The 23962-nt window shown below is 39.4% G+C and overlaps 2 protein-coding genes across 2 annotated transcripts in view; both read left to right on the forward strand.

The window, feature by feature from the left end:
* LOC149067571 (uncharacterized) overlaps positions 1-23962 on the forward strand; it is a 251303-nt gene that overhangs the window by 6181 nt on the left and 221160 nt on the right. The gene's annotated exons all lie outside the window — the stretch shown is intronic.
* LOC149067572 (uncharacterized) lies at positions 1643-2260 on the forward strand. The gene has a single exon (XM_089252414.1). The coding sequence runs from the start codon at positions 1643-1645 to the stop codon at positions 2258-2260; it is 618 nt and encodes a 205-aa protein (XP_089108540.1).

Below are 23962 nucleotides of genomic sequence, written 5' to 3' on the forward strand. Positions count from 1 at the left end.
CTGGAGTTTCTCGACGATACCTACTTAGAAATCAACGCCCATATTCAAGCTCTCCGATCACTTGGCGAAGATGTCGGTAACTACAGTCGTATTTTGACACCAAAGGTTCTTCGTGTATTTCCTTCGGACATTCGTCAACGATGAATCATCCACTCTAAGCGGCAAGAAATCTCGGACATAGACATATCAAAGCTGATGCAGTTTCTCGGTGAAGAAATTGACAGACTTCGGTTTTGAAGCAAAGTGCAAGTTGAGTTTCCTTTGCCACCTCCGAATTTCCGCCCAACTACGGAAGCATTTCATGTTCACACTCGACGTAACGAGAAAAATCTGTCACCTTTTTGCCCATTTTGTGAGTCGTATGATCACTGGCCCCAAAACTGCTCGTTGATAACTGATGTTCAATTACGAGTGCAGAAAAAAAAAGCTAAAAGAAACTCGTCGTTATTTTTTGTGTACTAATCGTTCGCATAACGGTAAAACTTGCCCACGCCGTGCTAGAGCTTTCTGTTCTAACTGTAAAAGAAAACATCACGTATCAATTTGTCCTTCACTTCATGCCTCTACTGCTGTTGATAAAATTGATGTATTGCCCCGTTTTACGTATTTGCAAACTGCACGTATTTGGGTATTCGGTCCCAACGGAATTTGCAAATTGTCTCGATATGTATTAGACGTCGGAAGTCAAACCTCCTTCATTCACAGCAGTTTAGTGAATGAACTGCAATTCCATGTGCTGCAATCGGTCAACTTGTTTATCAGTGCATTCGAAGCTGTGCCAAAACAATCGATGTATCGACATGAAGTGCAATTTTTCCTATCTAGCATTTGGGATAATAGATCGATACCGATAGTTGCTTTTGAAGGCAATAATTCTTATGCTTCACATCCTATGGCTCCGGTAGCTTGCATACCCTCACTCGTCCAACGACATCCCGATTCAAATTCTCATCGGTAGCGATTCTTACTGGAAAATAATGAAAACGGATTCGCCGGTCAAAATGTCAGACACTTTCGTTCTTGTTCCGTCTCATCTCAGACATATCTTGAGTAGTACCCGTTCCCACGTTCTTGTCCAACTCACTCCTGTTTCGAACAACACAACTGTTCATTGCATAGCTACTACTTGTGCTGAAGAAATAAATGACTCGTTCAAACGCTTCTGGGTACTCGAGGCCATGGGAATCACCGATGTAAACGAAAAATCACTCTCGACTGGTGAAGCAAAAATATTGCAGGACTTCCACGAATCTTACAGCCAGGAAAACCATCGTCGTGTCGTTTCACTACAGTGGAAAGAAAACGTGTGCCTCACGTCGGACAATCGACCTGTTGCCTCACTCCGCTTTGAAACTCTTGGACGTCTGGATAAGGATCGCCCTTTTCGGGAAATGTACTTGTACATTCAGCAAATGGAACGTTACATCCAGAACGGCCACGTCGAAATTGCGCCAGAATCTCGTCAAGTCCCAGAATTTATTATCTCCCTCACCATGCAGTGAAGAAGACCATTCCTGAGTCGGAGAAATGTCGTATCGTATTCGATGCATCGTCTCACGTCAACGGACACCCATTTCTGAATGTTCTTGAGAATGTTCCAAATCTACTACCTGAGTCATTGTCGACGTTACTACGTTTTCGAATGTTCCGAATCACCCTCACCGCTGATGGATGTCAAGCGTTCTTGCAGCTTAACCTACACGAGCAAGACAGAGATGTAACTAGATTTATTTGGTTCCACACAGTGACTGATCATGATAATGAATCGTTGACTTCAACAAATAATGTACTGACCTATCGTTTCACGAGATTGCCATTTGGTCTAGCATGCAGCCCTTTTCTAGTATCAGCTACGCTACGTGAACTGGCGAACAAATTCTCTGAACAACACCCATACGCTTCTCAATACCTGGATCGTAGTTTATTCATGGACGATTTTGTTGCTGGGGGCTACATGCACGATAAAGTGATCACACTCTACCGAGACTTGACTGCCTTGATAGGCATCATCAGTCTTCCAATGGACAAATGGGCTACTAGTTCAAAGGTGCTGAAAGAGATCTGGGTGGCTGAGGGTATCAAAACAAACTCTGTATCCCGAGTCCTCGGTATACCATGGGACACGGTGCACGACACATTGTGTTTGGATTTCTCCTCGCTTGCTGACTCTGTTGCAGGTGAGCCATGCACGAAACGCCTTCTACTCCGCACCAAAAAAAGACTGAAAAGTTCAATGTTGGTATCTATGTCTCCCCAATGATTGAAATTTCTCGTTTCAGTTCTTACGCGAAACTTATTAGGGTTACTTCGTGGGCGAAACGATTCGTATACAACTGTCGCACGTCTTGCAAACTTCAGGGCGAATTAACAACAAAAGAACTCGAAAACGCGAGATGTTATTAGATTCGTCAAGTTCAAATAGATTGTTTTCCGTCTGACTATGATGCTCTCCGACATAGTAAACAACTTCCAAAAGACTCGAAAATTGGGCAATTCCATCCATTTCTTAGTGACAATCTGATACGAGCTGGTGGTCGCTTGCAGTTCGCATCACTTTAAGCTTCTGCGAAGTATCCTTTGGTACTCGATGGTTCACACCGATTTGTCAAAGTGCTCATTCGTCACGTACATATTCGTCTCCATCATCTGAGCACGAGAGTGGTACTATCATAACTGCGAAATGATTACACTGGATTCTTCGAGGTCGGCAGGTTATTAAAAGTGTCCTACCCCAATGTCTTCCCTGTAAAATTTTTAGAAACACGCCAGCGGCTCAAATTGAAGCACCACTTCCTTCGGATACAGAGTCACACCGTAAAAACCATTCAGTGTCGTGGGTGTAGACTTTGCTGGCCCACTATACGTTCGTAGAAGGTCTACCTCAGTGAAAGTGTATATCTCGTTGTTTACATGTGCTGTCACTCGAGCGATTCATCTCGAGCTTGTCACGGATTGCTCAACAGATAAATTTTTGCTGGCATTTTTACTTTTTGTTGCTCGTCGAGGTGTTCCCAACACAGTATATTCGGGCATCACCTTCTGCTCACCAGTATTACGCCTCCCACGGAATCGCTTAGAAATTCATAGCCCCTCCAGTGGCTTGGTGGGGAGGATGGTGGGAATGCATGATTGGTCTCGTCAAACGTTGTTTACGGAAAACATTAGGTCCCGCATTTCTCGATGACGAACAACTGACGACTACGTTGGCTGGAATTAAAGCCGCAGTCAACAGTCAACCATTGAGAGCTGATACCGTGTTAGATGACAGCTTCAAAGAACCCCTCACGCCTGCCCACTTCCTGGTTGGACAACAACTAACAACCCTTCCTTCTCACGAAAAGGTTCCTGTTGCTAACGTCCTTAGAAAATCTTGGTCACTACAACAAGATTCACTGAATTGTTTTTGGAGTCGATGGAGAAAAGAAAACCTACTAGAGCTGAAGACATTCCACCAAGAGAAAAATAAAGACCAAGGTAACCTTCAGCTACGTGTTGGAGATTTCGTTCTCCTACAGGAAGATGCGAGACCTCGACACATGTGGACAAAGGCACGCATGTTATCTCTCGTCAAGGGTCGTGACGGTAACATTCGCCCGTACATTCTACGTACAGCCAGTCCGGGTTGTGAACGGTTCTATCTATCTATCTATCCACGTACAGCCAATGGAACTGAAATTCGACGACCAATCCAGTTGGCGAAACTTGTCCGTTCCATAACTCTTTTCGCTTGTCTTCTTTTCCCTTATCTGTATCAGTGCGTTCTGTTCGTTCGACGCCGACGAATGTCTCGCTTGCATGTTACGTAAATGAAATCGTCTTTTTCTTCTACGGCATTTGCTGTCCCAATGCAAAGCTATTTCGGCCCCGACACATGCAGAAGCTTGTTGAATTGACAAATTACATATTTATATTTGTTTCACCTTCCAAAAAGCGATCATAATAAGACTTTCAAAATAAGCGGCTACGAATATATGTGAAAAACTATTGAAAATATTCGGGGGAAGGGACTTGGACTCAGTAACATTTTGATAATTATTTTTTGTACGAGATTAGTTTGTAAAGTAATTTTTTAGTAAATTATAGTTTACAGACGGACTAGATACAATCGTTAAAAAACGTTGAAATGACCAGATTGATTTATTTAGATTCAATTCCACGCTATGTTAATAGCGTTTCTGAATAAAAACCTAAAGTAAAGTATTCAATGCATTTCTTTTTTATTGTTGTTATTGAAAACCGGAGGGAAATGCCATTGAATGATGATGGGGTTCCTCGGAAGCCACAACAAGAGGCCTTCTTGTCTTTTTCGTTGTTTTTCTCCACGGGAAGTTCCTCTAGAACTAAAAATATCTTTGACTTCAGTCAACGAAACGTCCACCAAACTCAACAATAGCAACTTCATGGCGAGTGGATTAAAGCTTCCTTTCACATTATCACTCATTATTCTTGATGTTTTGTCTAAGCAGTATGTACAGTATATTGCCTTTAGATGTCATTTCACAATTTCGTTTGTATTCATATCCGACATGCTTGTCACTTCTCGAATATTTTAAAATAAAATTCACAATGGCCAGTGATATGGAACGGACATCAATATCTACAACGTGTTTGTCATCCAGTTTTGGACGGGAAAATAGTACGAATATTTACTAATTATATAACGTTTTGAATATATCTATGGAAAGTTTGTGATCGGATTTTTTCAGTTTTTTTTGTTGATGATGTGAATGTCGTTGAACGAACTTTAGACTAGATATGCGAAAACTCGTATCTGATAGAATGAACCCTCTCTCTCTCTCTCTCTCTCTGATGGAAAAATCAATAATATTTCAGTCCGTAGGTAGCCACGTGCCGTCTTCTCGCAAATTAAAAAAAGTCTACTTGGCATTCATCTATGCTAACAGATTATACAGATATATATAGGCTGTCGAGAATATGTGAACCTTAATTACGTTTACTTTGCATTTAAAAAAAATAAATAAAAAAAATAATTCAAGAAAAAGAGAGAGCGAGATATCCGATTCTTTTGCTCGAACGAATTTCATCGCAATTAAAATGGCTGATTCCCAACAGAATGACTGCAATATACTTAATAGTGTGTTTGTGAACATTATTGAATTCGACTCACGATGAAGTCGATGCTCTCTGATGTTTCTTCGGGTGGATGGACTCCCCATTTTTTTTGTTCTCTATTCGGGTGTTATTATTGTGATGGCTGCTTCCGTAAAGAATGGCCATTCCAATCACCGATGACGTACTGATAAATGCTTCTCACCAAAGATCGAGGCTCTTCCTAGTCTTAAGATGATTCTTTTCATCTTTAGTTTTCTTTCAACGGAGTGTAAATAACGTGAACGTTTGCCTATACATCTCTTTTGCTTCTCCTTGCAGATGTACCATCGCGTTTTTCTCCAGTTGAATTAAGAATTCTAAGCGGGAGGGTGGATAGATGATATAATGGAATTGAACAATTCGTCTTACGGAACGGATGTTTTTTTTTTAACGTTGAAAGTACCGTCGTCCCCAATCGATATATTCCGATTTTACAATCAAGGAAATAAATAAATGGAAGTTGGAACCACAAAATTGTAGTATGATTGCTCTCTGAAGCCGTATTTAGACTCTTTCCTGAAGTATAGTATATCATTTCCGTTTGGTAGAAACAAATCGGAAGTTTGAATTAAAAATTTCGAAATGCATTGATTAGGAAAATGTCTTGTGATATCTGGAAACGAAAAGCTGATTATAGATAAGAACACTACTCGAATATGATTATAATTAGAGAGTGGAATTTATGAGACGATTATATTTTATGAACATTATTTGACAACAAAAATCGTGTGATTAAGGCAACTTTTGGGTGTCACTGACATCAAAAGTCACATGACTACCGCCATTACTTAGTATTAATGACGGCAAAGAGTCATAAAAAAATACAACCTGTTTTCTGATGTCCACAAAAATCAATCAACAAGAAAAATCTTCTAATGTGATTCTTCTAAAATTTCTACAACATGACTATTTAGATTTACTACAGGGATAAAATGTAAACTAATTATTATAAAATATGGTTTACGCTATAACAAACGCTCTTGAACATATTTTACATCAAAAATGCAATGATAAGATCGTAATCGAATGTGACTGACAACTATGCTATGTAAAACAACAACCATCATCAAATCTGACTGAGAAATCACTCACATCCGTGATTACAACTGTTTATTGACGATAAGAATATGTATCAAATAACAACATCATAGAATGTAAATGGTCGTGTGGTTAATGATGGAAATATTTCGCGATGACAATTTGCTAGGACATACATTTTTTATACAGTATTTTTCCAAGTTTATGAAGATGAATTAATTGACTCTTCTCTTAATATCATAACTTTAAAGAAAATAATTTTTGATGATTAAATAAATTAAGCACCATATGACAAATTTATACATTAATGAGTAATCAAATTTTTCTAGATTATTTTCTCTTAATTTAATTTGAAAAAGCGCTAAACCAATATCAAACTCGAAATGACTATCAGATATCGCCGGATCCTGCTCCAACATACTTGGGTACGAATACCTGTTTGGGATGGTTGTTTTTGATTCTCGCTTGTAGAATGTCGTTTGAAACCTGCTCCGAATGTTAGAGTTAAACCATTTTATATATCTTTTGCAATAAATTTCCATTGTACTACTAAATGAGGATTTTTCTAGGGAACTATTACAAAAACACTCGAGCATTTAGTATTGTTGCTAATAATACGTAAAACAATTGCCATAGCTTTTTGCTGTAGATAAATGGTAAATAGAGTTAAGGTTTTTGAAGGTTATAAATACGAACTACAAACATAGTAAAGCTATGGAGAAAAAAGTGGTTTATGCGACTGATAATTGAAATTGGATGAATTTTTAATTCAAAATTGAACTGAACATGCTAATTTTTGTGTGTATCGAGAAAGAGATAGGAAAACAAATTTTTGAAAGGAAAATCTTTTCTAATAGAGTACTTACGTTTTTCTTGACGCAGAGTAATCTTGCTCAACTGCGAAACACGGAGCTGATGACGATATTAATGAGGTACATATTCTATTGTAGAAGAGACGTTTTCAATTATTGGACTGCCCGTGGAGCCAATAATCGACAAGCAATTTTTTTTCCAGCATGTCCAAACATGTTCCATCTGGCTTGTGTCCCTGGAGCCTGTCGGCCATTTCATTCACTTGGCTCATAGACTTGTTCACCAGGTAGGAACGATAAAGTGTAAGAAAACGAAAACCCATCTCTGATCACAGTGGCGTAAGTGACAACAGTCTCCTACACATAATACTACTGGATATACAGAGTGTTTTGCTTGCTCTCAGTGCTTGATTTTCGCGTAGTAAAATCAACACGAGGTCGTAATGTAATGAAATTTTCTACGGATAATTCTTTGGTGTATGAGATGCATGGCAACGCCATTTGCTAGATACTTTAAGCGAGATGTCACCTCGACTTTTGGTGGCCAGCTTTGTATCATAGAAAGGCATGTGCAGACATTTTTAATGCTTATGGCTACCCTTGCTTTGCTGTCAACATGCTTCTGATGCATCGTATGTCGATAGCAAATTTCATTACATTATGGCTAATTTTTATGAGTGAAAATTTTGGGCTTAAAGCAGGGTTTAAGTTAGATAAAAAATTCCTTTAGCAAAAAAGTGAAAATGGAAAAAAAAAGCTTTAGCAGAATGTAGACATGCCAACATTTATTTAAAGATTGGCAGTAGTGGTAATGTTCAGCTTTGCCATGGAAAGGGAGGGGTACCTCTCTAGGACAACATAATCATAGCGCACTAAAAAATAAACACTCAAAAATTTAACTTTTTTTAAATTTTAATTGAAAGTTCATTAAATACAGTACCACATTGGCACTGGAACCTAGAAGGCTCAGGCCACATGACCCCCCCCCCTCCCCCGAAGCAACTTTCCAAGGTCGCAGAGTCCCTTGATAATTCATGGATATTCAATGCAATCCCAACCTGCATACGCCCTTGTGGGCCGTATATATGGATGTCTTGTAACCCTAGACCTCATATATCTTCTTGTTTTGTTCTAAGCGTGATTCTACTTGGTCCTGCTAATCCTAGACCACCCTCCCCATCCTCGTTTTCTTCGTATTAGAGCTCTTGCGGCACCTGCGATGAAACATTTTTTCTGACATAAGTTATTAACCCTATGCATTATTACTTGATAACTCAGTTTTAAGGTTTCTAAAAACGTATATTGTATTTCGACTAATGGAAATTCGCGAGAAATTATTTAGTCGCACAAATCAAACTGTATGAGATGTTGAGTCAGCCGATAACAATGCGCCATATTTATGTGTCATAAGTAAAACATTAAAACGTATAACAGGAAATGTGCAAGAAAATAATCTTTATATTATTCATGATAACAATGATATCATCAGTTTTTTTGTGGATGAGAAAAAAAAAGCGATCAAAACTTTATTGAAGAAACCGATATGAAGCAAAGGAAATTGGTATCAATTAACTATCATTCATGCAAATTCCACATTGGCAGCGAATTTTATTATTATCCAAGACTTATATTTGACGATGGCATTACCCTTTTTGGCCAAAAAATACACTACATCAGCGTTTCTCAAGCTTGGGCTATATGGTTCCCTTACAGTCCTGGGATATTCTAAGGCAGGGGTTCTCAACCTTTGGAATCCCGCGGCCCGGTTTCATTTATTTTTGTAAGTAGAAGGCCCGGTCAAACACACGGTCAACAGTGAATGATGGGGGAAAATTAAACGACCAGTGACTCGCGGCCGGTTTTAATGATATTAGGGCCCGGCGGTTGAGAAACACTGTTCCAAGGGGACCACAGGTGAAAATCGGATGAAAGGAGAGCCACGACAAGTGGTGAAGTGGGGCCACAGAGAATTGTGAAGAAATAAAGCTTCCCGGTGAAATATGGTGGGCAAAAATGTGACTACTTTCAGAATCTAGCAGAATCTTCAGAATTTCTATGGTACCAGGTCAACCTTAACCCATATGTCCATAGTCGGGCTTCATGTCCATAGGGCCTACGTGATGAGATCTGGTTCTATGATTTTCGAGTGTAAGTATGCAAATATTTAAGCTGTGACTACCAGCTAAGTATGGGGCTCCAGAACATCACTATGCCAGGGGACCCATGATGTTGAAACTGCCATGCATAGAAACCCACATGAGGGAAGCTCGCTCATTGAACTCTAGCCCAGGGTAGGCACGAATTCAGGGTGAGGACCTGTCGGGTCAGTAGGATTGATTTATTGCGTAGGTTTGTTGGATCGTTTCGTATTTTACAGAGACCTATTTTTCCCATATAATTCGACTATTTGGTGTGATGAATTCCTTTAAGTCGTGTACGAAATTTAAGTACACAGTTCAAAACAGTCCTCAAACACGTCCTCAACGTGGATCCGTACTTTGCCCAATGTTTCATAGATCGATCGTATTTATAAAATTTGTTCTTCGTAAATTTAGTTCTGACTGAATTCAATAAGTAGAAAAGGTCTCAGAGGGGGGGGGGGTAGGGGCCCCTGGATAAGACTGTTGGGTCACGAGCTGAAAAGGGTTGAGAAACATTGCACTACATGATTTAAAATCACATTAACCTAATTTTTCTAAGGATTAATTTAACCTTCTTGATCAACTTTAAACATTGGTCAGGGAATTTACTTTCTAGACAAAAAAAACCAATTCTTCAATAAAAAAAATCTAGGAGAGAAAAATATTGATCATACATGCAAGTCTCTCAATGACATCATTCAATCATTCATCATTCATCAACATCAGTCAATGACCTCTAATGGTTGTATCTCCATGTCTACTGATGTAACTCTGCGTATTTGCATACCTTCACAAATACCGCTGTATCAACGTGCCCCCGGTTTCTCCAACATCATTTCTGGAAAAAAAGTCATAATAAAAAGAAAATCCATCACTAGGCATTTACAAATGCGCGGAATATTTCAATCCCTTGTCTTTATTTCTAACGATATTAATCGTTATAGCTTAGATTACAATGTTATTTCACAAAAAACCCTATCTGTTTTGAACTGTGTACTTGAATTTCGAAATAAAATTGACTTGTAATGAGTTTGGTGCGACCTTATTCAATATTACGTAAAAGAAAATGAATGAAAACCTCAAAAATGAATTTGAAGTTTGAAACATCGCACGATTATTCTGAAAGTTGACAACAGTGATACTCATTGTTCAGAGCAGTGTTTCCCAAAGTGGGCAATATCGCCCCCTGGGGAGAGATGGAAAGGCCCAGAGGGGCGGTAGAAACTTTGGGTCTAGTATAAGATCCTATGGGTTGGGGGGAGGGGTGATTAGAAGAAAAAACTTTTGAAGAAAGGGGAGCAATGGACCACAAAAAGTATGAGAAACTATTGTTTAGAACAGTGTTTTTCAACCTCGCGGCCCGGTACCGGGTACTGACATCAGTCAAACCGGACCGTCAGTGTGGTTCGTGGTTTCATTTTTACCGATTTTTTTTCGTTAGTCCTGTTGTATGACGTGACCGGGCCCTTCACTCACAAAAACGAAATCAACCGGGCCGTGGGCTTTCATAGGTTGAGAACCACTGGCTTAGAGAGTAGTCAAATTGGGCAGCTTGAAGCAGAATGCTAAAAAATGACTGAAGCAGATTGAATATTCCAACCCCTCTTGTAGTACGCTCTAAAAGAAGAATAGTTTTCTTATGTTTATTGCGAGTATAAAACCTATTGAAATTCGTTGGAGAATGAAAGTGCATTATAATGATGTTAATTAACCATCAAAGATCTTCGAAATCCCGTGCTTCTTGCAATCTGGTCCAAACGATATGGACTACTGAGTATAGTACAAATGTCTTGTTGCAAGACGAGAATCCTATACTGCCCGTGAATAGTTGCAGCCGTCCAAGATGACAAATTTGAGTGTTTTACACATAAGTATGAACACGTCTATGGTTATTCAGATGATGGTTGCTTAAAGAGGCGTTCGGACGCAAGACAAGTTCAACGAAGAGATGAAGCATGCATTGCACGATTGTCTACAGTCACAACAAAATAGTTTTTACTCTACCAGTGTTCATGCAAAGGGGGAAACATACATGGTGGTTATAATTAAACTGACCGTACTCAGGTCTATGTAGAGCCCGTTCTAGTTGACGCATTGTGTTGAAACTTGGTACAGTATATACGTTATATGAACCATGGGGAAAAGAAAACTGCAATAAAAAATAATAATGATCGTTAAAACTACCAGGCAAATCGTTTCTACCACCAGGCAATAAATTGGAACATGAATAACAAGAAACAAATTGGAAACAAAAAAATTTTGAGGAATTGTAGCAACACTGTGTGCTCTGAGTCCGTATGCTTCCTCCGTAGACACGATCTTTCAGGAATCCCCATAATTAGAAATCACAGAGACTCAAGTGTGGAGAAAAAGGAGGATAGGCATTCAGAAAAATTGCCAGAATTACTCAAACATCTCCAAACGAAGCAATTCTTTCACTTGTCGGAAACCTTGCATGAAGACAGTAATCTCTAAACTTTCTCATCCATGTACGGCAGGAACATAGACATACGATTAACTGGTTATACTTATTCTATCCATGGGCAGGAATCACTTGCATCTGTAGAGTCCGCAGTAACGAGCACTCGTGATGGAACACTTTTTAAAAGACAGTACGCATCAAGACTCACATTTGAGCATGTGGTTGACGCAAATGAAATGCACATTGAACAAATGTTGTGATTAAATGAAGTTTTACTTTTCCAATTTGTGTTTTTTTGTTCTTTATGCTCAACTAATGGAAATTTTAACTGCAGTAAAATCTCGCTGCAACGACACTCGATATAACGATAAATCTCTCTATAACGATATTTTTTCAAGTGTTGTTTGTAATGTCTATACAGTGATACCTCGGCTCACGAAGATGATTCGTTCCGGAATCACGTTTTTTAACCGAAATCTTCGTAAGCCGAAACGTTTCTAGGGAAAATCTTTTGATTCGTTCCAGGTTCTCCCCAAAATTTAAAGAACGCTATAAAAAAGACAAAAACTGACTGAAGCCTGAAATTAACAGCTTCAAAATTGGATAAATGAGAATCTACAGGAAGATGAGAGATATTGAAGATCTTTTTACTGTATTTTACACTATTGTACGCACACACACAACCAACACCATCTATAGCAGAAGGCTTCCGCGCGAAGCTCGTTATGTCACCGAAGAAGGTCATATCAACTATAGCCAATAAATATACTACAAAAAAGGGTAAAGATGGCGCATGCGGTTAGTCTGCTATGTCCAATGGCTATAGGTGAGATTACTTTCTTCAGTGACGTCACGAGCTTCGCGCGGAGGCCTTCTGCTATAGATGGTGTTGACACAACCCAGTGGAGTTCGTAGATGCCCATCCATTTGTGATAGGGCACCCACGAAATGTGAAATCCGCTCATCACTACGAAATGTGAAATCAGCTCATTTCTGTGTCTGATACATGTAGATGGAAAAAATAAAGTTCCCAGAGTGTCTGAACTGTTCGGTTTGATGCTCAAAGTCTGGCACTGAAAGAACGCATGCTCTGGAAACATAGGCTCCTTTTTTTTAATGCATTTTCTATTAGATGAATCTTTCATTTGACACGAAATGGTTCAAAAACATTCAGAAAGAGAAGTGTAGGTACATCTGGAAAACGATTCCGAGGTGGAAATAAGTTAATCGGGCTCTAGTGACTGTAATTCTGATGATGTTTGTGGCGCTATAAAATTCAGCTCACGGCGCGTCTGTTTTATGTTAGCGGGTGCATCTATATCGACGGAAATGTTCCTTAAGGATCAGTCCCACGAGAGTGGGCTAGGGGACCCTTGGTAAGATAATTAAAGTTAATAAAAGTCTAAAGATAATAAAAGTCTTTGTTGGACATAAACCGCAAAAACCACAGCCGGCGTGAAGTAACCCGTACTACATTCACAAAGGAAGACGCTCGTTCCGCTGCCTTTGTATTGAAAGCCATAAAAATTATTGCTTCCCCGAGGCCCGAGATGACCGCGGACCCTGACAAAGACTTTTATTATCTTACCAAGGGTCCCCTAACCCACTCTCGTGGGACTGAGGCTTTAGCGGAATCCGTATTCGTTAACCGAGGCAAAAAAAATCACATGATCCTCGTTAGCCGAGATATCACTGTATTCTAATGTTAAACTGCTGCCTTTCGAAACAACGATAATCCCTCTACAACGATATTTTTTCTTGCTCCGCAGAATAATGAGATTTAACTGTATTATTTTTTATTACAGTTTTCTTTTTCACACGGTCCATATTACGTATACACCAAGTTTCAACGAAATGCGTAAACCAGAACGGGCCCTACATAGGTCTGAATACGGTCAGTTTTAATTATAACCACCCTATATGTAGTGAACGTAACAGAGACCACGTCAGAAAAAATTATAAAGTATAAAGTTCGTTCATTATACAGCAATCAGAAAATATATTGTTCTTGTTTCCCGTTATGGCGTTTCTCTCTCTCTCACTTTCACACACACAGTTGAATACTAAAATTTCTCTTTACTGCAGGACTTTCCTTTATAAAAAGCTTAGGCCATCTCTTTATAGAAAAGAAAGAAAAACCCTTCAGAGTCAATGGGAAAACGCAAACCTACGTAAGCGTGACTCATTTCCAGCGGATGATTAAGTTTTGTTGTGAAAATGGAAAAAGCACATGCTTCATCCATATGGGGTCGTTCAAGAATAACGTAAGCTAATTCTTAGCCATTTTTGACCCCCCCCCCGTCAGCAAAATTTCGTCATCAGCTCTGACCCTCCTGAATCTTAACGCATATTAGTGGGATCAGAGACGTACACAGGGCTAGGGGGGGGGGGGGGGCGATCAAAAATTTTTTTTTAATGCAAAAAAATATTTTTTTTAATGAAATTTCGGAAGAAAATACCTTCTAAATACCTATAAATTTCTGTTAATTTCAATGTTATTTGAAGGCTATGAACTCAAGATTTATCTTTAATAAATTCATTGCGACCCACCCTCCAAGCCATATAATGATAAATCGCATAAAGGCCCTTGGTCCGCGGAACAAATATGGCGCTGGGGGTTATCAGATACGGCCTGCCCTCCTCAAATTTAATTTTGTAAAAATGAACTAACCGGCACATTTACAGATCGCTTAATTGTCCCGTGGTACATTTTCAGATCATTTAAGCGGCCCGTGGCACGTTTTCAGACCACTTAAATGACCCGGGACACAGTTCCAGAACACTTGAGCGATCCCTGACACATTTAGAGATCGGTTCTACATCACTCAAGTTACCCGCGGCACAGTCTCAGATTATTTAAGTGATCCGCGGCATATAATTACGGATCACTTGAGTGATGCGTGACACACATTTCCAGAACACTTGGATCCGCGAAACATTTAGAGATCACTAAAGTGGCTCTGTAGGGCACTTATCAATGGGGGGGGGGGGATGTTACTTCAAGTGCCCACAAACTATCGAAAGGTTTTTCTCGTTTTTGGCGCACCAAGTAAGATGCAATTAAAAATATTTCATATTTTCATGAAGGGTGGTTGATGACGTAAGCATTATCCAAACCCCTCCCCCTTCTCCCTTGTCATCAAAAGTCAGCAAATCGGAAACCCCCTTCCCCCCACATCGATGCTGTCGTAATACTTGAATGACCCCTATGTGTATTACGCGTCACAATCATCTTCAGACCAATAAGCTTTAAATTTAAAAAGAAATTCATCTCTAAACGTGTTTTTGTAAAAATACAGAAAAAAAAGAAGAAAATGGTGATTCTTCACAAAGGAGAGGGTGGAATTCCAGTATACGATGGAAGAAGGGTCCCCAAAACTACCGGGAGTTTTTTTTTTTGTGAATGGAAGGGAAATGTTACCGATGTTTGTTTCCACTTGATGAGTGAGTGTACGCGACTATCCTCCGCATCAGTTGGCCGAGCAGCGCCCTTGAGGGAAAGTCTAAAAGTCAGTGTGATTTTTTTTTTCGTGAGCCTCATCTATGTTTCGATGAGAGAACATGAAAGCAGAGCCGCCTTTAGGGGTGTGCAATAGGTGCGATCGCACCGGGCCTCGCGTTTTGGGGACCCTGCACTTATGGTAATATATGATAATTTCTTTCCTAAATTCTGAATTTTTTATCAATTCTGAAAATCTGCATTTTTATCTAGAAAGAAAAAATTCTGCAATTCTACATTTTTCGTCTGGAAAAAAATAATTACTGAATTTTCATCAATTCTGGAATTATTTCTTACATCCATTTAAAACTTTCTTCGATTGGAAATTTTCATTCTTTTTTTTCTTAATTTGCATTCAATTATGTCAATTTTTTGTATGGATATTTTTCAGCATTTTTCCTGTATATTTTTTAATAACATGAATTTTTGGATGCTGATTCCACTCTCCCGCAGAATACGTAACTTCGGCTTCGTTGACTTTGCTTGAAGATACTTTTGGGCTAACGGCCGTATTCACCAACACAGTTTTAAACTACAATCGTCTACATTTGGAGGCATTCTGTTCGTTATTTGCGCATCTTTTCTTTGACTTGTGTACGTCAGCGCCACCAATAGGCTGTTTTTGAGTTATTTTTCCCCGTCTTACAAAAAATTCCCGTGATCTAGTGATCTATCCATGCAAACCGTTTTTTATTTATTTATACCCACCCTGTGATTCAGAAAAGATGGGTCTGCTTTGTCAGTAGTACTTAAGTGCGCCATTATCCGGTATGTTACAACTGTTAGAACGGTTGCACGTTGGAATAATAAAGGGCTGGCGTCTGCACCTTTTATTCACTGTGACACTGATCTGCATACGGTTTCTTCTTCTTCCCTAGGTTACATTTACATGCATGTGGTGTTCTTTTACTCCAAATAAATTTCAACAGGAATGCCGTTTTAACGTTTGTGGAGCGGCCGTTTCGAAACGCACTACTATGTTTGCGTTTCATGTTAGACCATGCATTCTTTGATAACAGTTATTTGTGTTGGTGTGTGCTATCACCTCTTAAAGTTTTTCCCAGCTTTTTTGAAGTCTATCTAGGAGGTATTGGATCTACAGCAAGGGCGTCAACCTTATAGAGAGTGCAGGACACTTCACTGGTTTGAAACGTTTCGCGGACCACTTAATTGATCTGAAAATGTGCCGCTGCTACTTAAATGATCTGAAAATGTGCCGCTGCTACTTAAATGATCTGAAAATGTGCCGCTGCTACTTAAATGATCTGAAACTGTTCTGCGGGTCACGCGAATGAGCTAGAACTGTGCTGCGAGTCTCCTAATGATCTGAAATTTGTACCGCGGGACACTTAAGTGATTTCGAAATGTGCCACTTGGTTATTTTTTACCAAATTAGATTTGTGATTGCGGGCCACACCGGATGATTCCGATAGCCACATTTGGCCCGTAGGCCATAAGTTGAGCACAGGGCCGTAACTTGGATTGCCGTCCGAACTTTAAAATTCGATAATTTTATAATGGTGTTCTTTGTTCCCAACTAAAACTGCCGCCCGATAAATTTTGCCACCCGGGGAAGTTGCCCACCTCTAGTTCCGGCCGTGGTTGAGCATGTATCATCTACAGTCTGAAGTACTAAGTCTCGCCGCAGAGAGCAACAGGCCTATATACATTTATAACGTATACTGTTCAATCATTACACTTCATGCATAGTTCGAAAAACAAACATTACGCAGAAACAAACTTCACGGAAGGTTCACTACTCGCACACACCACACATTCCAACATGTACCAATTCGTTAGAAGTTCCGCAGAGGAATATGGACGAGGTGCATGTCTGGTTTAGTAGTCTGAAGTATTATGTATTATGAAGTATTATGACCAGTCAGCTCCGGATGCAGGGCCAGATTTAGGCAGGTGCAAGAGTGGGATCGCACCGGGCTGCAAAATATTGGGGACCGTAAAACTGGATTTCAATGTATTAGTATTATAACTTGACTTTGGTTATTGAAATCGTGACTTGAAATTTTATCGATTCAAAAATGCGACATAGGTAAAATATAGGATAGATACTGTAATTGTACACAGGCCGCTAAACTGTTTTCGCACGGGGCCGCAAAATGCCTAATTCCGGCCCTAGCCGGGCAACTTTGAACAACGTGCAATTGTTGTATGATTGTATTGGAATACACATTACTCACGCGTCATATAGTCTTCAGTGTGACCGACTAATACTGTTTTCATCCATAAGCCGATTTCAGACACAAATAAGACGAGGGGAGAACTCCATTATTCCTTTCTTTATAAACTGAAGCATGACGTAAATGAGACAAGGATACTCAATTGGCCGAGTTCCATCACGTGGAAATTCAGTCAATGGGACTTCTCTCTTCAGTGTAAGTTAAACATCAGCTTATATCCGAAACTTATATGCCCTATTGTACCCTTCTAGGAAGATATTCTCATTCTCCCTCCACTACATGTTCTAAGCCGACCCACGAGCGAATACATAATGAAGCTTCCACCCCCCTCCCGGGATAGATTCCATCTTCTCCCGTGGGAGCCATACAGCTTATTCTGGGTACTAGCTCATACGGAAAACGATTTATTGTATTGTACAAACGTTTCCAGCAGAACAATCGAAGTATTCATATACATCAGTGCAGGGGCGCAACTAGGGAGGGAGCAGGCGGGTCTCGTGCCCCGGGCGCTGGACCAGAGGGGGACGCAAATTTTATTCTCACACCTCTCCTTCAACATTACACGGGGGCGCCAAAATGCGCACTTTCCCCGGGTGACCAAGCATCTGGTTGCGGCCTGAATCAGTGGTTCTAAAACTTTTGTCACCCACGGCTCCCTTGCCCGATTCGTGATTCATCTGTGGCTTTCCAGAATAGCTTGTAGATATTTTTACTTATCAAAAAATCACATCAAAGCATAAATAGGCACACAAATCAATATTTCCATCTCGCCGCGACGCACACTTTCAGAAACACTGCTATAAAGGATGATTTCGAACTCGTGGTATAAACTTTGATGGGTAACCGAGCTCAACCAAACGAATTTTTGTCCGTAAATGGAGGTGATAGAACGTAAGTTTCCAACTGAAATTCTGCAGAATCAGAAGATGTGAAATTTTTCATAATTGGTGCAATAAAAGTATCTATATAGGAAGTATATACGAATATTTATGTGGAATACCATTTTCATTTTTTATTATTATTCCAATTCAGATAGAAACCTAAAACCGTATATTTTTATAAAATTTAGATTCTTGTCGTTGTTTCGACAAATTGATCGTATATAAAAATAAAAATCACGTTGGAAATCAAAGGTATTTATAAGAAATTGATATTTGAGGGGTAATATAATGGGGGGGGGGGGGGGGTTCACAATGAAGAAAACTAAGCAAGGTTTATTGAGCATCTGGCAATGAAAAATGAAAAAAAAAAATGTATAGTTTGTTTGTATAGTTGATGATGGTGGTTGTGTCATAGTCTATTTACTAAAGTTAGAGTTATATTAAAGTTAAAGTTATATTCCCCCAGAGGAGAATATGCCAAAAACAGCGACGTACGTTGCAGTGCCGTCTTAACACATGGGCACGGCCCGGGGGCCTCAAGAGAAGAGGGACATCATAAAAATGAGAAGTAGAATTTTTCAATTTTGTGAATTTTTCGAGAATTCGCCAAGTAGGGCCTCTGGAAAACCACTTGGCCCGGGGGCCTATGATGCTCTTAAACCGGCCCTCGTACGTGCAGATCAACCAGTGTTGCTGCAGAACAATCTACAAGAATTTTAAGAAAAGCGTAGAAAACACGATTATGGGAATTTTTAACCGTAGAACATTCCCAGTCGACTGAGGGCTCGTTGAAGAACAATGCAAAACATGGGGTTATTTCATTTTCTGCCCTAGAATAGTCAAAGTGACCCCATAGAGAAAAGAAACACATTATTCCCAGACCCCTGTTCTCTTCAATCTTCCAAAACTTTTCGTCTTGAAAAGATATTCTAGCCCAGTATTTCGTAACCTTTTCGCTCATGACCCTCTTTGGAATATGTTTTCTTCTCTGGCCCCCTTGTCTTATTCAAGCACCTTCCCTTCCCCATCCAGGAGAAAGACCCGTTCTACTATCGCAGTATTTCTCAAAGTGTGCGTTGCGGCTCCTAAGGGTGTCATCGAACTTTGTGTGAGGCGTCGCTACGAGCTGGAAATAATGATGTCTGTGTGTGTGCGTGCGCCTATTTATGCTTTGAAATGGTTCTTTAATAAATGTACAAATCTGCTAAACTATTCTGGGAAGATGTAGATGAACCATGAATAGACAAGGGAACCACGAGTGACAAAAGTTTGAGAGCAACTGTACTGTCGAATTGATCCTTTTGATCGGATTTATAGCAGGTCTTCACAAATCTAAAAAATTTAGGTACCAGCCAAATTTCTTAGGCGCCAAGCTGGATTTTTTCCAAAAACAAAAGACCCTAAAATGTTTTTTCGACTTTTCCGGGACTTATTCCCTTCCTATGTTGGAAAACAGTGAACTCAGCGAGTCTGGAGAAAAATTGCTAAAATTGCCTATCAGTGGTAGAGCTTAGCCATGCTTGGTATGAATGATGAAATAATGAAAATGAGGCTGAAGAAAATGTGGACTGGCGTTAGCACATACATGATCACAGCGCGCATGTTAAACTTCGTGTATCTTAAGTGTGTATCTCAAAAAGAACGGAATAACATTCAGGTTCGTCATATCGGCTCAAACACGCTGTCAGCGCCTTCAAGTTTTTATGTTTTGATAATAAGTATTTGTTTTATATATCTAAAGCTTGGACAAAAGGTTTGATGAAACCAAGTTTTATGTATAATGGCGGCATTAGACATTTTTCAGGGATCAATCAACCATTTGTGACTGTGAATACAAATACAAATACAACGCCACAACAGGCAAAATGCCCAACGAGGTGGCTGAGAAAAAGATGCCCACAAAAACAAAAAACCAACGGAGAACTCAATGAGTTGCTGTGGTGAGTTCTAGCATTATTGGGCGTTAATATTTTTACTGCCAGGAAGAAGAAGAGGTAACAAGAGAGTTTTTCAAGTCCATGCAATTCCCATGACAAAGGTCAATATTTGATTACTTATTAACGATGATTAACAGCATGTATCGTCCAAATATGGCCAACCTTGGGCGTCCGTAGTTTTTCGAGACCAATAACGGGCAATCCTAGTGACTAAAACTTCAGTTTATCGCATGATACTTCTCTACAACTCACATAATCCAATTTTTCAGGTATTTGACCTTCAAAATAACAAAAACTTTCTCTCCCGATTTCAAAAGAAAAGTTTTGAGCTTAAAATTGCTATACTTTGCCGTTTTTAGTCGTTAGCCATTGTGAAATAAGGCTGGCTGCCCAGGAACAAAAATCGTGTTACATAGTAACTTAATTAGTTATTATATTACGGATACAGAAAAACATGTAAGCTAAAGAAATTTTTTTCGAGATATATAATGAGCGTGTCACGACATTTCTTCACGACATATTTCTTCAATGTTTTTTTAAACATTTTTTTGCCCATACCCCATTTTGGACCATATTTTTTCACGTGTGGCTAGGAGTGAATCTCTTTTTACATATTGGATGATTTGGAATTTTGAAGATTTATTGTAAACAAAATTTTTTAACCATCTGTCATGGCTTCTTCTCTATATGATTCCCCATCCCACTAGGATATTCCAGGACCACGAAAGAGGCCATATGGCCTCGGGTTGAGAATTACTGTCCTACAGCACCTTCAAGCTATGCACATTCTTTCACAATTAATGTTTTAATGCGCTTTTTCACCTGTAAAAGTTTGTAACATCGCTATCATCCAATACGTCACTTTCAGACACGAGCATTAATTTTTTTAGAATTTTCAAAATGTTTTGTACATTTTGGATACGCAAAAAATGCATTAAAAACATGAATGTCAGCAAATCTTTCCTTTTTTTTAAAAAAAAAAACTTCACTTCAAATTTTCAATTTTTTTTTGTGAAGAAATAATTCAATTCGTTCAATTTTTTCTAGCCAAATTGATGCAGGGTATATTCCTCTTTACATACAATTTTTTTCTGGAATTTTATTGCTAAATTTTATACAGGTTACATAGCAAACGGGATAGCAGCACTTGGTGCAAACACTGATTGAATTTTTCAAGTTTTATAAAATAATTTTTTTTAAAACTTTTATACTGTAGTACCGGCCTTATACACCATTCGGCCAAAGGAAAGTTAATACAGGGTATCACCAAGTTTTCTATTTCTCAGAAACGTGCACCTATTCATGTTGAAATGAGGTTTGAGTGGGGAAGGAGTGCTATCTCTCTAATAATAACTAATACTAATATAGTTAGAGATTTTAAAAAGATCAAGTATTTTTAAGTTCTCAATGCTCAAAATATTCAAGTTCTACACAAAATGGCCTCTGAGATTCACGAACAAACTAAAAGCAATGTAAAATAGGCATTTATGACAGGAAAAAATTCAACAAGGCGTGTTTACAAAAAAAAAGTTCCTGAATAAGCAAAAATAGGCATTTATGCCTGAATTTCCAGGCTTTACTCATAACTTACACAATCCTTTAAGTCAGGGCTTAGGGGCCGTTCAAGTATTACGTCGTCATCGATGGGGGTTTTCCGATTTGCTGACTTTTGATGACAGGGGGGAGGGGGGTTTGGATAATGCTTACGTCATCAACCACCCTTTATGAAAATATGAAATATTCTTAATGGCATCTTACTCGGTGAGCCAAAAACGAGAAAAACCTTGCGATGGTTTGTGGGCACTTGAAGTAACTTCTCTCCTATTGATAAGTGCCCTACAGAGCAACTTCGGTGATCTCTAAATGTTTCTCGGATCCAAGTGATCCGGAAATATGTCCGGGCCGCTTAAGTACTCTAGAAATGTGCCACGCATCACATAAATAATCTGAGAATGTGCCGCGGGTAACTTGAGTTATGTAGAACCGCACAAGGGGCCATTTAAGTGCTCTAAAACTACGTCACATGTCACTCAAGGATCTCTAAATGTGTCACGAATCGCTTAAGTGTTCTGGAACTGTGTCCCGGGTCATTTAAGTGATCTGAAAATATGCCACGGCCACTTAAATGTTGTGGAATTGTACCACGGGACACTTAAGCGATCTGTAAATGTCCGCTTAGTTCATTTTTATAAAATTAGGTTTGAAGAGGGCAGGCCGCATCAGATAACACCCAGCGCCATATTTGGTCCGCGGGCGAAGGGCCTTTATGTGATTTATCATTATACCACGCTTAGAGCGTGGCCCCGATGAATTTATTAAAGATAAATTTTGAGTTCATAGCCTTCGAAATGGCATTGAAATTATCAGAAATTGGTTATAATAACATAAAGGTATTTTCTTCCGAAATTTCAATTCAAAAAAAATATTTTTTGCATTAAAAAAAATACATTTTTGATCGTGGGAGGGGGGGGGGGTACGTGCCCCCCTATGCCCCTCCCCCGTGTACGTCTCTGATCCCACCAATATGCGTTAGGATTCAGAGGGGCAGAGCTGATGACGAAATTTTGCTGACAAGGAGGGGGGGGGGGGTCAAAAATGGCTAAAAATTTGCTTACGTAATACTTGAACGGCCCCTTAGCTCCCTGAGGTAAAAAAAAATTCTACAGTGAGAAAAAGCAATCTCCACACATTTGTGCCACCAGGGTCTGAAAGGGATACAATAAAGAAAATAAATTGAAGAATAAAAAGCTCTAATCAGAGAATGGTCTGTCTTCCTGTTTCACGTTGTAATTTATTACGAACAAGACGTTAAGGGGAAAAAAATTAACAGAGAAAACGTTGCCACATCGTCTCTAATTTCCATCGTAATATGAATGACGTGTGTGAGATTCAAAGTTTGGATACTTTCTCTAATTGGAAGTATGCCTCTAGGAGAGATCAACGGTTTACCAGTAATTTCCGGTAAGGTGAGTTAGCTATGCACCCTGAATACAGTAGAGTCTTGATAATTCGAGGTGAACGGGACCGAGGTTACCTCGGATTGCTGAAAACTCGGATTATGTGAAAAAAACAAAAGAAATCGACTTTCGGGAAGTGGGGCTACAGTTCTGTACTTTAGTACTTATATACTCTTATTTTGTTCAACTGCTTAGTTCATGACGATTAGGGCTGCCAAGCAGGGTTTAAGCTAGATAAAAAATTCGTTCAGCGAAAATGGGAAAAAAGCTTCGGCAAACTGGTTTTGCCAAATTGATGGATGTATATCTACTCGCGCGTTTCGTACCTTCTGTACGCATTTTTGCGAAAGGGCTACTACTTCTTTCGCATTCTGAGATTTTCTTTTGCATTTCATTTGCGAAAAATGCGACCGTAGCTTCAACCCTGCTAGATTCTGAAAAAAGTAGTCACTTTTTCCTACTTAGATTTCACTTACGTACAAGCTTTGTTTTTTCACATCTGATTTTTCTTTTCCCAGCTTTCTGTGGTCTCCCTTAACCCAGTACTTCTCAAACTGTTGTGTGACCCACGGATCTCTCTTACCCTACCCATAGTTCCTCCACGGCTCTCCAGAATCGTCCAGTAGATATTCTGCATCCATAAAAGAACCACTTCAAATCACTGAGAATATGAATCCATAAATATCGCCAGCACACCGCGACGCCCCTAGCAAAGTTTGACGACGCGCACGTTGAGAACCACTGCCTTAACCATCTGTCATGGGTCCTCTCTTTTGATTTTCACCCGTGGCCCCAGGACCTCAAGGGTGAGAATTACTATCCCACAACGCCTTTCACTATGGACATTCTTTGACGACTAATGTTTGTTTTAATGCGCTCTATCACCCGTAAAAGTTTGTAACATTGTTGTCATCCAGTATATAATAAAGAATAATAAAAAATATATAATTGAAAAATAAAAAAGC

Source organism: Pholcus phalangioides, unplaced genomic scaffold (assembly GCF_987345545.1).
Source record: "Pholcus phalangioides strain wild (caught in Gottingen) unplaced genomic scaffold, Ppha-v1.0 ptg000029l_1, whole genome shotgun sequence".
NCBI lineage: Eukaryota > Metazoa > Arthropoda > Arachnida > Araneae > Pholcidae > Pholcus > Pholcus phalangioides.

Coding starts and splice junctions, on each gene's coding strand:
- LOC149067572 (XM_089252414.1), top strand. CDS start 1,643: ATGTTCCGAATCACCCTCACCGCTGATGGATGTCAAGCGTTCTTGCAG.